The following is a 15,315-nucleotide window of genomic DNA, read 5'->3' on the forward strand; positions in this document are numbered from 1 at the left end:
TCATACTCCCTCGTCTCCTGCAAAGAAAACAGACTGCGAGGGGTTGGACACTCGGCGATGCGACGGGGTGCCCGGGACAGGGACGGGGCAACTCCCACCCCGTAGGACCATGGGGGCACATCCCAGCCCGCGGACGGCCCCAGGGATGTGTGTCCCATCCCGTGCGTGGGCCCTGGATGGACGTCCCAGGTGGTGCGTGGTGCCTAGATGGATGTCCCATGCCATGCGTGGGCCCTGGATGGATGTCCTATATAGTGTGTGGTCCCTGGGATGGATGCCCCAGCTGACGTGTGCTCTTTGGATGCACGTCACATCCCCTGTGTGGTCCTGAGAGGGATGTCCATCCTGTGGACGGTCCCTGGATGGATGTCCCATCCCATGCATGGTCCCTGGATGGAAGTCCCATCCCATGCATGGTCCCTGGATGGATGTCCCATCCCGTGAGCGGTCCCTGGATGGATATTCCATCCCATGTGTGGTCCCTGGAGGGTTGTCCTATCTAATGTGTGGTCCCTGGAGCACGTGGCCCCACGCCTCTCCCACCCCATTCCATCCCATGTGTGGTCCCTGGAGGGTTGTCCTATCTAATGTGTGGTCCCTGGAGCACGTGGCCCCACGCCTCTCCCACCCCACACACAGCCCCTGACACACATGGCCCATGCGATGCTCACGCTCAGTCCCTGGGGTGCCCAGCCCCGGTGGGGGGGCACGGTGGCCGGTACTTACTCCTGTCTCGTAGGTGGGGTTGTCAAAAGCCGACTCCACGGTGATGTGGTCGTAGGGGTGGGAGCCAGCGAGGGGCAGCTGGAGGGCCGGCTTCCCCTGGAGCCTGCAGGGAGAGGGCAGCTGGGGCGGCCGTGGGGCTGGGGGGACCCCGTGGGGGAGGACGGGGGCCGCCTGGCCACTCACTTGGAGAAGTAGAGATAAATGCCCCCGATGAGCAGAGCCACCACCAGCACGGGCAGGAAGACGGCGATGGCGACATTGGTGCCCTCCAGTGCTGCCCCCGAGGGCACGGCCTTGGCCACGGCTGCCCGGGAGAGTAGGGGCTCACCGACGGGGCACCCCGCATCGGCTGCACCCCGGGGTGCCTGTCCACACCCCGGCACCCCAGGCTGCCCTGGCAAACCCTTGCCCTTACCATCTAGGTTGCGGTTGCTGTAGAACTCATCGTAGGAGGCTGGAGGAGGGGGGAAGAAAGAAGCTGGCATCAGCAGCGAGAAGCGGGGTGCCGAGCGGTGCCAGCGGGGTGCTGGGGTGTGGGAGGGGTCCTCTCACCCGCCTTGCAGATGGGAGGCGAGCCGCTCCAGCGTGAGGGGTGCCCAGGCAGGCAGCGCAGGCTGCCCTCGCCCAGCAGCGCCTGGCCGGCGGCGCAAGAGAAGTGTAACGTGGCTCCCGCTGGGTACAGCCGCCGCTCAGGGCTCTGCCGCCCACCCGCCGGCACGCCGGGGTTGTGGCAAGGCTCGTACGTCTCCGCTGCAGGGCAGGGGCATGGTGGCATCAGCACCCACCGCTGGTTCGGGAGATGTGCCCGGGGAGGGGGTGCCCGACTCACGGATGCACTTGGGGAGACGGTCGCTCCACTTGGGTCCCCCCGTGGTGCGGTCGTGGCAGGTGAGGGTCCCAGCGCCTGCCAGGATGTAGCCCTTGTCGCAGACGTACTGCACGGTGGCTCCCACTGGGAATTTAGGGCTGGAGACCACCCTGCGGCTGTGCTCGGCGTCCCCGGGGTCGCGGCAGGAGGTCACTGCGGGCGGGAGGGACCAGCTGTGACGGCGGCTGCTGGGGGTGCGTCATGGGACAAGGGGACGCTGGCGGGTGCCACTCACCCCGCTCGCAGGAGGGCAGGTCGCCGCTCCACGTCAGGTCCCAGTGGCACATCAGGAGGTCGGTGCCGGCCAGCTGGAAGCCGGGGTAGCAATGGTAGGTGACCACAGTGCCGTGGAGCAGCTCCGGCTGCGAGGATGTCTTCCAGCCATTGGCAATGTCCGGCAGCTCAGGGCAGGTGTCGTTACGGGGGACCTCTGCAGGGATGGTGGGGTGAGCAGAACAGCGGGGACACTGGGGACACCGGGGACACCATCCCACCGTTGGGCTCACCGGAGAAGTGGATGACGAAGCCTTGCCGATAGGCGAAGGTGCCGGCACCGGGGTCGGACTGGAACTGGACGGTGACATCAGCAGTGGAGGCGTAGAGCTTGAAGCGGCTGCGGGCGCCCGTGTACTGGCCCAGGATGCGCGCCGTCAGATCGTCCCCGTCGTAGAAGGTCAGCATGTCCCCCACGCCCAGCCGCAGCCTGGGGCAGGGGGGCTATGAGGACGGGGGGCACGGGGACCTCCCCCATCCCACCAGCCCCATCCTGCAGCCATCCCTGCACTTACACGCGAACGTCCAGCATGATGCGCTTGTCCTCCTCCACGTGCAGCCCCCAGATGCAGTCCTGGCCCTTGCCGTACGCCTCCGGCCAGTTGGGCGACAGCACCACACCAGCCACGTCTGTCAGCTCCCCACTGCACACAGCTGTGGGAGCGTGCCAGGCTCAGCACCGTCACCAGGGTACCTGCCACAGCACCCACTGGCACCCACCATCCATGGTCCAGCATCCACTGCAGCCCCCCAGCTCCAGCATCCACCATCCTTGTTGGCTCTGGCTCAAGCATGCACCATGGCACGGTGGCTCCAGCACCCATTGTAGCCCATCCCTGTCTCCAACACCCACTTCAGCATCCCAGCTCCAGCACCGGCTGTCCCCATTGGTTCTGGCTCACAGTGTGTCCCTCAGCTCTGGCATGCACCACAACGTGGTGGCTCCAGCATCCCTCATGCTCCATCCCCAGCTCCGGCACCCGCAGCAACCCCCAGCTCCAGCACCCATGGCATCCCCAACTCTGGCACCCACTGAACCTCCAGCCCCCTCCGGCCCTGGTGCCCACCGCGGCATGCCGGCTCCGTCTCATTCCACTGCGGGTCACTGGGGTCGACACACTCGATGATGGTGGAGCCCTGCTCCAGTGTGTAGCCGGGGTCGCAGCTGAACTCCACCGTGGTGCCCACGGGGTACCGGGGGTCACTGGCCGTGAAGTTCCCGTACTTGACGAAGGGCTCGTAGCAATGCCCCTGCTCAAAGGCTGCGGGCACAGGGGCGAAGGTCTGCGGGGGCCAGGTGGGCATGGGGACACCCGGGTGCCCCCCTACGCCCCGGCCCCATACCCTCGTATCGCAGTGCCATGCCCGCAGCGGCCCCGCTGCTGTCGGTGGTGAGCTCCACGAAGAAGTGGCGCCCGGTGCTGAGCAGCCCCTCGATGGGCAGGTACTCCACCTCATAGGAGTCGTACACTGGCGGCGCCTCCACGTTGTTGCCATTGCGGATGATGAGCCTGCCGAGGCATGGCAGGGGCAGGGTGCTGCGCCAACCATGGCCAACAGCACCCCTCCTCGGGCATGGACAGTAGCACCCAGCCCTGGCCATGACCAACAGGACTCATCGTTGAACATGGTGACTGGCACCCACCCTTGGGCATGGCCAAGAGCACCTATCCTTGACTGTGGCCAATGGCCAACAGTGCCCACACTTGGGCATGGCCAACAACACCCATCCTTGAACACGGCCAACAGCACCTATCCTTTGATACGGCCAACAACACCCATCCTTGAATATGATGAATGGCACCCATCTATGGGCATGGCCAACAGCACCCATCATTGGATATGTCCATGGCACCCATCCACGGGCATGGCCAATGGCCCCCAGCCTTGGATATAGCCAATGGCCCCCAGCCTTGAACATGTCCCCGTGCCCAGTGTGGGGCTGCCCCAGGGTGTCCCCACCCTCCCATTCACCTCCCTGCCCCGGGGCCAAACCTGTCATCATCCTCGGCCAGCGAGACCTTCTCGAAGTGGAGGTGCAGGCGGTGGCCGGCGGGCGCCTCCAGCAGCCAGTGGCATGTCAGGTTGTTGCTGTAGTTCCCGGGGAAGCCGGGCGAAACGATGCGTCCCACCGTGGCATTCCGGACTACCCCGCCGCATGCCGCTGTGGGAGCGGGACCATCAGCGGCCAGCTGTGCCGTGCTGGCTGTGCCGCATCCCCCCAGTGCCAGTGCTTACCGAGGCAGAGGGGCTCGCGGGCGCTCCAGAAGGGGCGGGTGGCGTTGCGGCAGGCGAGCCGGTGGGCGCCCTGCAGCTGGTAGCCGGCGGCACAGCGGAAGCGGGCATCCCCACCGGGGTGCAAGCTGCTGACCGAGACCTCCCCGAAAGCCGGCCGTGCCGGGAAGGGGCAGCTCAACAGGTAGGCTGGGGGCAGGTGGCGGCGTTACTGGGGTTGGGGGAGACGGACCCCCGGGACTCCAGCTTGCCCTGCACCCAGCACCCACCTCCCCAGCCCCCTGGGAGCGCCTGGGTGCTGCAGGGCTGGGTGACTTTGGTGCCTATCCCTGCGATAATGCTGCTAAATGAGCCCGTAATTGCTCATGCCAATTAGCTCTCCATTAAAGTTCTTCGCCCTGGTTGGTGCCCGCTTAACCCACCAGTGGCACAAATTAACTCCGCCGCGCGTCGCCACTCTCTGAATTAGCTCCGTGCCGGCGAGGGAGCCCCCGGGGGAGGTACCAGGGGGTCCATGCTGGCGGCGGGCGCTGCCCTGTACCTTGGTAGCGGAAGCGGTAGGAACCGGGGCTGGGGGGCCAGGGGCTCTGGAAGCGGAGGGTGAGGAGGTTGGCAGGGCTGCGGATGACCTGGCCCCGCAGCAGGAAGGACTCGTTGGCCAGGAGGGTGGGCTCCAGGCCCCCCACGCTCTCCACCGTCAGTGTCTCCCCCTCCACCAGGCTGATGTTCTGTACCTGTGGGGGACAGCCAGGCATCACCGCCGCGGCATCACCCCAGCACCCAGCTTGGAGTCAGTCCTTCGGCAGCTTGCCCGCGGTTGATAGTGCGCTGAAGCTTGTCTGCGCAGGGCAGCGCCTTTCAAACACGGTTAGCAGCATCATAAATCATCCCGCCTCGCAAAGAGCAGCAGGGCCCAGCCGGCGGCTCTGCCGGAGCGCCGTGGCACAGCCGGGCCCACGCCGACAGCCCTGCCGACAGCCAGGCGTGTGCTCCAGCACTCTGGAGCAATTTGCTATTAATGATGTTAATTAAGTGTTGCTGCACGGTGATGAGCGGCGGCACTGGCAAACACTGCTGCGTGAGGAGGAGGAGCAGGGGCTGACCACGGAGCTGCCGCCTCCTGCTCGCCGCCGGCTTTCGGTGCAGGGTGCTGCCCTGCGTTGGCTCAGGCCCTGGGCCGGGCAGAGGTGGGGATGCACAGCCACGTGCCTCCGACGGGAGCAGCACATGGCATTGGCACCATGGGAGCTGCTGCCAGTCTCTGCTCCCGGCAGATGGGCGCCGGGTTTTCCTGGCTCTGCACCACGGCGTCGCACCCGCTGGCATTGCTTACGCCTTCTTCATCAGAGCTTCAATAATTAAATCCCTCATCTCTTCTTCCACGATGGGTGCCAGCCGCAGCAGCTGGTGGGCATGGGGCTCCCACCAGCCCATGCGCCCACAACCCTGCCCCACGGCCAGAGTGTGGGTGATGCCCTGAGCTGGCTCTCCTGGCTGAGGGACATGGGGACAGGGACAAGGACAGGGACAGGGACAGGACCACCTGTTTACTGCACCCCACACAGCCACACAGCCGCAGCACGGAGCAGGGGACGTGCCACGCTTGCCTGCAGGCACTTGGCACCCTATCCCACTCGCAGCCCCTGGCTCACCTTGAGCTCCACGCCGTAGCCAGGGTACACGGAGATGGTGTAGGTGCAGTCCAGACTGCCATCGTAGGGGACAGTGACCGGCTCCGGGGACACCAGCCAGCCCTCAGGACCCGCCAGTGTCCGGTTGCAGGGGGCTGGCAACAGAAGAGACCCCGACTCAGCCCCGCTTCGCCCTGGCTCCCCCCAGCTCCCTCCCCGGTGCTCACCTGGCCCCTGCAGCGTGGTGATGGTGGTGGTGGTGATGGTGGAGGTGGTGGTGGTCCCCTCCTCATCCCTGGGAACCGCGGTGGCCCCAGCGCGGGGTCCCAGGGATGTGCCGGGGGTGGCGGGTGCCCAGCTGGGGGACGGGGGGCTCGACTCCGGCACCCCGGCGGGGGACCACGAGGTGTCAGCAGCCGGCATGGCCCCCCACGCCTCCCCCCATGGCCCCGGGCGCCCCGCCGGCGTGGTCAGTGGGTCAGTGGGGAAGGCGGCCCTGGGCAGGGCGGGGGTGCGTGGTGGGGGTTCGGGGGCCGGGGGGCCGGGGGCCGGCTGGAGGGCGCTGGCAGGCAGGAGGGGGCCGGGACCGGCGGGCAGGAATGGTGCCTGGCCCAGGTAGTCCTTCTTCAGGAAGGCTTCGTGCAGCAGGTCCTCCAGCAGCGGGTGGTGGTTGAGGAGCTTCAGTGTGGGCGCCGTGCTCACAAAGCGAGCCTCTGCCTCCCGCTCCGCCGGTGTGGGCAGCGCCGTCGGCTCCCCTTCGTCCTCAGCGCTCTCCCCCACCTTCCTCACCAGCCCGTTGAAGCCTGGGGGGGGGAAAGAGCGTTGGGTGCTGGGGACCCGTGGACTGACGCTGCATCGTGGACTGATGCAGCACTGGGGACCGGTGATGCACCACGGACTGATGCTTCATCACAGACCAATGCTGTGCCCCATGTGGCACCCGGGACCAACGCCTGGATGTGGAATGATGCTGCGCCAGGGATGGATGCAGCACTGGAGACTGACACCGCACCAGGGAGCAATGCTGGTGCAGTGCCACGGACCTGTGCTGCGCTGGGGACTGATGCTGCACCAGGGACCAACACTTCATCATGGGTCAACGCTTCACCATGGGCCAACGCTTCACCATGGGGCAGTGCCGCCCCAAGGACTAACGCTTCCCTGCACATCAATGCAGCAGCAAAACCTGGATGACAAACAAGCACATCGACCACGTGCAGTGGGACCCTGCCACACCTCACCCCAGCATAGCCTTCACTGGGGCAGCCCTGGCAATTAAGTCTTGGCTAATTAATGCACAGCTGCAGCTTGTACTACATTAAGGGGTGCCCACCTCTCCCGTGACCCAGCCCTGGTGGGGACAGCCCTGGGGTTGGGTGTTCCTGGTCACAGCTTGTCCCTTTCCATGGCAGTGGCCGTCCTGTGCCGAGGGTCCCCTGGGACCCCACATCCCTGTGTGTGGTCACGGCAGGTGATTGCCTTGGCTGCCGTGACTGGTTGCACCACGGGTGCCACCAGAGCCCGAATGCTGGGACCTAGCTCCAGGCCACTAGTGCAATGAGTCTGTGAGAGCTCAGCTTCTCCATCCACCTGCCAGCCAGGCTGTTCTTGGACAATGTCAATCTGCTGGGGACACCTTCCCCTCTGACGCTCCCCAATTCCCACCCACAGCCATGGGGACGCACCTGCCATGGCCCCCTGGCCCTCCTGCGCATTAGCCCCTGAGCAAATCCCCAGCGTGCCCAACCCAGCCGTTTACAGCCTTTAGACCAGAAAAAAAATAAATTAATCAGCCCTGATGAGCCACCCAGCACCTCTTCCTGCCAGATTTGGCACCGCACAGTCCCATCTCCGGGGGGGCTCAGCTGCGCAGCCCCACTGTGCCACGGCAGGGGGGATGCCACGGTGGCAGAGATGCCGTGGTGGCACCCAGCATCCCTCCATGGCCCGGTGCAGTGCGCGAGGCCATGATAGCGCGTGGGCACGTCTCGTCGCCGTTCACAGGCACTGATGACACGATACTGCCAATTACCAGGTAATTATACTGCTCCGTAGCAGGGCAGGGCCCTGTAAAGATTAATTACTCTGCAATTGCCACTTTTAAGGGACTATTAAGAGATATTAACTTGGGCGAGCACCGCAGGGGGATCTGCTGGGTGCTGCCGGGCATCCCCACCGCCTGCCACCCACCCTGTGTCCCCACCGCCCCGGGACGGTGATGATGCCCTGGGCACAGCAGCACGGCGGGGAGGCAAGCACCCAGCCACACCGGCTTGGAAAGGTTCACTTGCCCCCCAACAAGGCCAGAATTATTTTTTAATAGGATCCATTTATTAGAACATAAAAGTTAATGAGTTTATACTGAAGGGCGCCAAAATCTCTTTTAGGCTTTAATAGCAGATCAGTGCTTGGGGCTGGGCTCTGTGCTGCTGCGGCCACCCCACGCAGTGCAGGCTGGGGCAGAGACACCCACCCGGCCCCCGCACCCTCCCTTGCATGGCATCTCGGCTGCCCTGGTGCTGGGGAGCACAGTTGTCCCCCTCGGGGCTGCCAAGTGAGGTGGGACCCCACGACAAGGCTCCTACAGCAGGTCCCATCTGGGTGCTGTGGCACCCTGGGCTGGGCACTGCCTGGGCACCGGGGTCTGTGTGGTGCCCTGGGTGCCACAGGGGATGCTCTGGGTACCACGGGATGCTCCTCGCACCAGGGGATGCTCTGGGTACCATGGGATGCTCCTCGCACCAGGGGATGCTCTGGGTACCATGGGATGCTCCTGGCATTGGGGGATGCTTGGGACTGGGGATGCTCTTGGCCCTTGGGGGATGCAGGATGTTCGGGGTGCTGTGGAAAGGCAGGGGGTGCCCAGATGTTGCCACCTGTGCCCCTCGAGCACCACAGGATTAGAGCCTCCACCTCCACAGATGTCTCTAAGCAGCTTATCTCCAGTGACCGTGCCACAGCCGTGTCCCTCCTGCATCCCCAAGGTGACCAGGGGCTGGTGACAGGGACCCTCCTCCCCAGCACCCACCCCTCCGGGTCCTGGCACCCAGCAGGGACCCCCCAGGGCTCAGGGTGGGCAGAGACCCTTGCAAAGGGGCCGTCAAGTCCACATCAGGGCCCCTTGGCATGCGTGGCACATGCCCATGGCCGCAGCTGGGCCGGAGTCCTAATCCCTCACATCGGCTTTGCCAGGCGGGAGTCTATTAACGGCAGCCGGGAGCCGGGGAGACGCCAGAGACTAATCCGGCTGCGGCGGGTGGCCGCACCCCCGGCAGGAATCAATGCCGCCTGCTGTTGTAAATAAATAAATAAGGTGGCACGCGGCCTCCCGGGGAGCGCCGATCGATGCCGCCTGCCAAGAAAGCAATAACGCAGCACCCGGCTCGGAGGATGGGACAGGGCAGAGCCCTCGGCCGCCCCGGGAGCATCACAGCCCCATGGCACGGTGGTGCTCCGTGCCTTAGTTTCCCCATCTGTAGGAGGGGCTGGCAGCCTGGGCAGGCAGGGGGTACAGGCAGCCGGGTCCCCGGCTCAGCGGGAGGGCAGGGGTTGAGGCTCGCAGGAGTCCAGGTTTATTTTCTAATTTAAAATCCAATCTGGCTTTGCCCCCGCAGCCAGGGCCAGCAGCCGTGATGAATGAGCTGTCAGGCAGCCGGCGCCACGCTCCCCCACCCATGGCCCCCAGCCCCCCCCAACCACCCCCAGCCCTCCCGGTGGGTACAGGAGGGGGGACGTGCCCGGTTGATGTCAGATCCCCATCTCTGTCCCCTACCCCGGTGGCCCTGGGGATGGGGACCCCCGGCAGGGAGGGGGGCACCCCCCTGCCTGCCTCTGGGTGGGAAGTCCCCGTGGGCAGGAGCAGGCAGGGAACGAGGGTGGGTGCAGGCGGTGGGTGGGCAGGTGTAGGCAGCGCGGGAGTACAGGCAGCATCAGGGTGCCGGCAGGCGCGGGTGGGTGGTGTAAGAGCACAGGCGGGGTTGGGTGGGTGCAGGCAGCGGGTGGGCAGATAGGTGCAAGCAGGAGTGGGTGGGTGAGCACAGGCAGGCGCACACAGATGGTGTGAGGGTGCAGGCAGGTGCAGGCAGGTGCAGGCAGGGGCGGGGGGGCACAGGCAGGGCTGTGCAGCCAGCTCCCCACCACACAGCCCTGCTCCCCATGTCACCCAGCCAACACCACTGCCATCCACCCAACCCACCAGCACCCAGCATGGTGAGCTGGGCACCCCATTGGCACCAGCTGGTACCCCCTTGGTACCTACCCTGGCACCCATCTCCTGCCGCCCCGTGGCCTCCACCCCGGCACCACCAGCGAGCCAGATGCCCACGGCCGAGCCGGGGCTGCCGGAGCAGCTGAGGGGGGGACACCCAAGGGGCTGCCCGGTGCCCAGGGACACTGCCGCTGAGCACGGCTGCCAGCCCCGGCGGCTGCCGGCAGAGCCTGGCTTTAATATTCATGGCAGCGCTGGCGGGGAAGCGTTTGACCTTGTATGTTTTGCGATTCTCCTTGAATTGAACAGTCATTTACCCGCTGACACATGTCACATGTCGCCGCAACCGGTTCCCTGGAGCATCGCGGCGGCGGCGGCCGAGCGCCGGCTGACGTACCAAACGCTGAGCCCCAAGCATCACCGACATCAGGCGGGCTCGAGGGCAGAGCCCGGTGGGCACCAGGGTGCCCATCCCTGGGGCTTTCCTCCCTCTCCACCCGGAGGGTGCCGTGGGGTGCTGGTGGTGACCCCTTCCCTCCTCGCCGCCCACAGCCAGTGTAATCCCGCTTCCCTCGCTCTCCCTGCGGAGCTAATGCGTTTGTACAGCAATTTCCCTGAGCGGCGGCGGTGATAAATTGCATGTCTGCTGCTATTTCGGACCTGAGTGCCGGAGCCGTGTGGTGCCACGTTCCCCCTCCCCATGCCAGCAGCGCCCAAATCAGACCCCTCAGCCCTGTATCAGGATCCCCTGCAACGGAGCCCCCACCCACAGGCAGCACCCACTCTATGCCACCCCAGGGTGCCCACGGCGCAGGTGCCAGCCCCCCATGGGGCTCTGTGCCAGCTCCAGGCTCCCCTGGGACCCAGTATTGTTCACTGCCCTGGGGCACCCAGGGTAGCAGAGGGGGCACCCAGCCCACAGGGCACCCCTGGGTGCTGGAGGTGCCTGCCCAGTGCGGGGCAGGAGGCAGGCAGGGAAAGGGGAGCTGTGCTGCACTCCTGGCTCCCCTTCCCTCCGCCCGCTGTCGGCCACAATAATTGAAATCCGGTTGTGGGAGGTGAGTGAGAGCTGCTTGTCAGGCTCCGTGTTGGGCTGCTCAGCCATGTCATCTTCCCTGCAGACATCATTCCCTCCCAGCGGGCGGGAAGCACGGAGCATCACCACCTGCTCCCGCTGGAGCCAGCATCCCTGCTGCCCCCAACGCCCTCCTTCGCTCCCCTGGGAATTCAACAAGAGCATCCCCTTGCCAGCAAAACCTGCACCACTCTTCATGTCGGATGAGCCAGCCAGTTCTGGAAGTCACCAAGGGCTGATGCTACAGCCACATTCCCCCGCCGGGCATCGCCCAGTGCCGGCTGATCTGGCATTTTAAGCACCTCTCTCCATTTTCGCAGGGTCACAGCGGCGCTCTCGCGGCTGATTAATATTTGATCCCTTCAGCACGGCTCGTTACTGCATTTAAATTATATATGTAATAACCCCCGCTGGCACGGTGAGCATGTGGGCCGCCTCCTGCCACTTCTCCCGCAGGCTGGGGATCGAGCGCATCCCCAACCTTGGCCAACGGGACCCTCCAACGCCTCGGAGGATGCAACGAGCGGTGCTGGGTCTCAGCGCAGGGCAGGCTGACAGGGAGCCAGGCAGATGGAGACATCCCCAGCTGCCTCTGACGGGTCCAGGCAGCCCCTTCGCCCGCCCAAGGATGCCTGTGGCGGGAGAGGTGCCGGTCCCCTGGCTGGCCCCATCTCCCTGGCAGCCAGAGGAAGGGATGCTACCACTGCTGAGCTGCTGCCTGCGACTGGAGAGAATCCATTATCTCCGGTTATAGGCAGCTTTCAAAGGCAATCTTTCAATTGTGCACATTTAAAGAATTGATTGGAGGTGAAATTATCCTTTCCCGCCGGAGACACAACTTCATCCACCTCCTCTGGGGCCTGTCGGTGCTCACGGGGGGCCCGGCAGCCCAGGGTCACCCCCGGCCCCCGCCCCGGCACAGGACTGTGCACCAGGATACACGGCCCTGGTGGGGCCCATGCCGGTCTGGGGGGGGTCCCACCAGTGGCACAGGGTGGGCCCCCCACTGGGCCTGGGGCTGCCCTTGCCATGCCCTTGCCCAGGCTCCTTTGCATCCCGTTCCCACCGCAATCCCAGTGCTCCAGCTCTGCCCGGTGGCTGCATGAAGCCCGGGGCCAGCAGCCCTGCCCGGTGCAGCACCGCGTGCCAAATCCATCCCTGCCAGTGCTAAACCGCAGTCGGTCCTGCGGCGACCAGGCTCCCAGGGGGACGGCGGAGGCGGCTGGCCCAGCCTGCACCCTGTGTCCCCGCGGGGCAGCCCTGCCCTCCCACCCTCCAGCTTAAGAGCATTATCCAGATAATCCTGGCCTGGCGGCATGGCAGTGATGAACTCCTCTGAGGCACGCAGGGGACAAGCACAGACGCTGTTAATTACCGTAGCAGATGCCTGCTTCCTTCCCTGGCCCCCCTCCTCGTACCGAGACCCCGACCAGCACCCACATTCCCAGGGATGTTGTGTCCCCCAGGTGCATCGTCCCCGTAGGCGCGGTGCATTGGGCTGACACTGGACGGTGCAGTACAGCTCATAGGGGCACAGCCAGGCCCTGTGCCCCCCACCCCCATGACCCACACTGCTTCCCGTTACCCCAGGCTGCCAGGACCCCAAGTTACAAGGAGCTCTCTTCAGCGTGGCAAAGATGACCCCCCAAAAAAAGCCAGGTCTGCCATGGCTTCGGAGAGTTGGGGAGAGGGGGCACGGTGGGGCAGCATGGATGGAGCTGTGCCCAGCACCATACCCCCCAGCTGCACCGGTGACATGGGACCCAGACCCCACTTTCTGCTGGGACAAACGCCTGTGGGCACTGGGGATGGAGCTGCCCCACAGCTGGGACAGGCCTGCAGGTCACTGTACAGGGTGACAGAGAGAGACAGGATCAGGCCCTGCATTGCCACCACCCAGGGGGCAACGCCAATCCCCCCCAGCCTGGATGAGGGTCTGAAACCCCCATGTCCATGTCCCCCAGACCCATGGCGCATCCCCACCATGCACCAGCCCATTGATGTCAGGTCAAGGCCACGGTGACGCTGAGCATGGCGGTGCTGCACAGAAATTGGGGTGCTGGGTTGGGAGCCCTGCCTGATGGGGGACAGGGAGTGGGTGGGTGAGCCCCCCGGGCAGCTCCCAGCACATGGGGAGGGGGCACAGGACCCCACAGCTCCCAGCCCTAGGAAGAGCTCAGCACCTCCCAGGGCATCCCTACCTCTAATACTCTGGGAAATGCACATGCAGAGTTTAATTAACTTTATTGATATTCAGAAATTAGGGGACTGACTAGAGGTAATTGCTCATTAGAAATCATTAAACTGACACGGTAAGCACCAGCCTCCCTCAGGGGAAGCCTGTCCTGCCCAGGGCCCTGCTCCCAGGACGGAGCCAGGGACACAGACCCCCCCCCTCCAGCCTCGCTGCCCCCCAGTAGGGCAGGAGATGGGGGTACCATGGCCTTACCTCACTTGCTGCCCTGCGGAGGGTCCCCCATACACCCCCCCAAGCAAGAGGGCTGTGGCAGCAGCCCCAGGCGGCAGAGCAAGATGGGAATAGCAGTGGGCACAGGGCCATGGTGCCCTTCCCCGGCTGGGCTCGGCTGCCAGATGGGGAGTTTATGTAACTCCCTGCACGGCTGCTGCCTGCAGCTCGGCTGAGCCGTGCAGGCGGCCTGCATCCCACTGCCTGCATCCCACCGGACCCCTGCCTGCTCCTTGCCCCATGCATGCTGCCCACCATGGGCACAGCCGCAGCAGACTGGGGCACCCCAAGTCCCGGCACGTCCCCACAAGCCCCAGTGGGCCCCCAATCCTGTTATCTGGGGCAGCGGAGCCGCAAGGCGTCGAGGCTGCGGGGCTGCCCATGCCCCATGAGAGCCAACGAGCCGAGCTGGGTGTTGGCTGCTCTCCTTGGGAAGGACCAACACCCGCCATCCCTGCATCTCCCCGATGCCGTCCCCGGAGCCGGAGTGGTCACCCCGACCGTGGGGGGGTTGGGGGGGAAGACCCCCGGTCCCCAATGTCCCCAAGCCCCATGGAGGGGACCGCATGGAGGGACTGGCTCACAGCCCGCCGCCGGGCGTAGGGGCCGGGGGGGTGGCTCGAAGGGCTCGGTGGCGGGGGAGCGGGTCCCGCCGGGCGGTGCCGTGCCTGCCCAGCTCCCGGTGCAGCGATGGCCGCCCCCCGCCGGTAATACCGGCAGCGGGGCTGTCGCCGGAGCCCGCCGGGGGCGGCGTTGCACCAGCCCGGCTGCAAACCGCTCTGCGCGCCCCCGGCGGCTCCCGCTCCCCGCGCCACCGGGGCGGGGTGGGGGGGGGGGCGGATAACGGGAGGGAGATTCTCTCTTCCCCGAGGGGGGATGGGGGGAGCGCCCCCGCCGCACCGGGGGCGAGCGCAAGTTGGCAAAGTTTGGCGGCGACGGAGCGGGGCTGGGGCCACCGGTACCGGGGGTGGTTGGTGTGTATGGGGAGGGGGGGGTGGTGACCGGGATGGGGGGGGTGACCGGGGGTGTGGGCGCGGGGCCGGTGCTTACCGTGGGCCGGTGCGCGGAGCAGCGCGGCGAGGAGCGGCAGGAGCAGTGCGGGCGGCGGAGAGCCCATGGCCGGCGGCGGTCAGCACCGCGGACAGCTCCGCGCTGCGGGCACGGCCGCGCCGCGCCGTAACGCTCCGAGTGCGGCGCCCGCCAATCCCGCGGCCCGGGGGGGGGCCCTCCTCCACCACCCCCCCCCCGCCCCGCCGTAACGCTCCGAGTGCTGCGCCCGCCAATCCCGCGGCCGGGGGGGGGGCCCTCCCCCCACCCCCCGCCGTAACGCTCCGAGTGCGGCGCCCGCCAATCCTGCCGGCTGGGAAGGGGGGCTCCTCCCTGCCACCCCACCCCCTCCGCGCCGTAACTCTCCGAGTGCGGCGCCTGCAAATGCTGGGAGCTGAAGGTTGGGGGAGGGGGATCTCCTACCCACCCACCCCCTCAATACCGGCGACCCCCCCGGCTGGGAAGCCACCGAGGGCCACGGAAAAGGTCCTCAGTGCCCACCCCATCATACCCTGCCTCCCCCCTGTGTTGCACCCTCCAGAACACTGACCCCAGCCAAACACTGACCCCACCCAAGGGACGCCCCCAGCTGCCCTTCCCCATCCCTAAATAGCCCCAGTTGAGGTTGGGCCCATCATCCCCCAAGCAGGGAAACCTGGGCCCAGGGCAGCCCTCGCAGCTGGGCACAGAACGGGGAGGGGGGGCCTTATTCCTGATGGCGAGGGTCCGACACCCGCCTCCAGCCCCCGGGCTCAGGGTCCCGCTCCCCGGGAGGGCCGGGCGGCG

The 15,315-nt window shown here is 66.2% G+C and overlaps 1 protein-coding gene across 1 annotated transcript; it reads right to left on the reverse strand.

Moving 5' to 3' along the window:
* SEZ6 (seizure related 6 homolog) lies at positions 1–14,599 on the reverse strand. The gene is made up of 17 exons (XM_059829261.1): positions 14,533–14,599; positions 5,961–6,536; positions 5,755–5,888; positions 4,644–4,836; positions 4,106–4,291; positions 3,863–4,031; positions 3,212–3,378; positions 2,935–3,129; positions 2,383–2,521; positions 2,101–2,297; positions 1,830–2,024; positions 1,556–1,747; positions 1,279–1,476; positions 1,142–1,180; positions 910–1,030; positions 727–829; positions 1–33 (listed from the first exon to the last, which is right to left on the reverse strand). The coding sequence occupies exons 1-17, from the start codon at positions 14,597–14,599 to the stop codon at positions 1–3; spliced, it is 2,904 nt and encodes a 967-aa protein (XP_059685244.1).
* Positions 14,600–15,315: the final 716 nt, after the last annotated feature.

The sequence above is a fragment of the Gavia stellata genome, chromosome 25 (genome assembly GCF_030936135.1).
Source record: "Gavia stellata isolate bGavSte3 chromosome 25, bGavSte3.hap2, whole genome shotgun sequence".
Classification (NCBI taxonomy): Eukaryota; Metazoa; Chordata; class Aves; order Gaviiformes; family Gaviidae; genus Gavia; species Gavia stellata.

Coding starts and splice junctions, on each gene's coding strand:
- SEZ6 (XM_059829261.1), bottom strand. CDS start 14,599: ATGGGCTCTCCGCCGCCCGCACTGCTCCTGCCGCTCCTCGCCGCGCTG. Junction 1,181..1,278: donor GCCTCCCATCTGCAAGGCGG/GTGAGAGGACCC, acceptor CCCCTCCTCCAG/CCTCCTACGATGAGTTCTAC. Junction 830..909: donor ATTTATCTCTACTTCTCCAA/GTGAGTGGCCAG, acceptor CTCTCCCTGCAG/GCTCCAGGGGAAGCCGGCCC.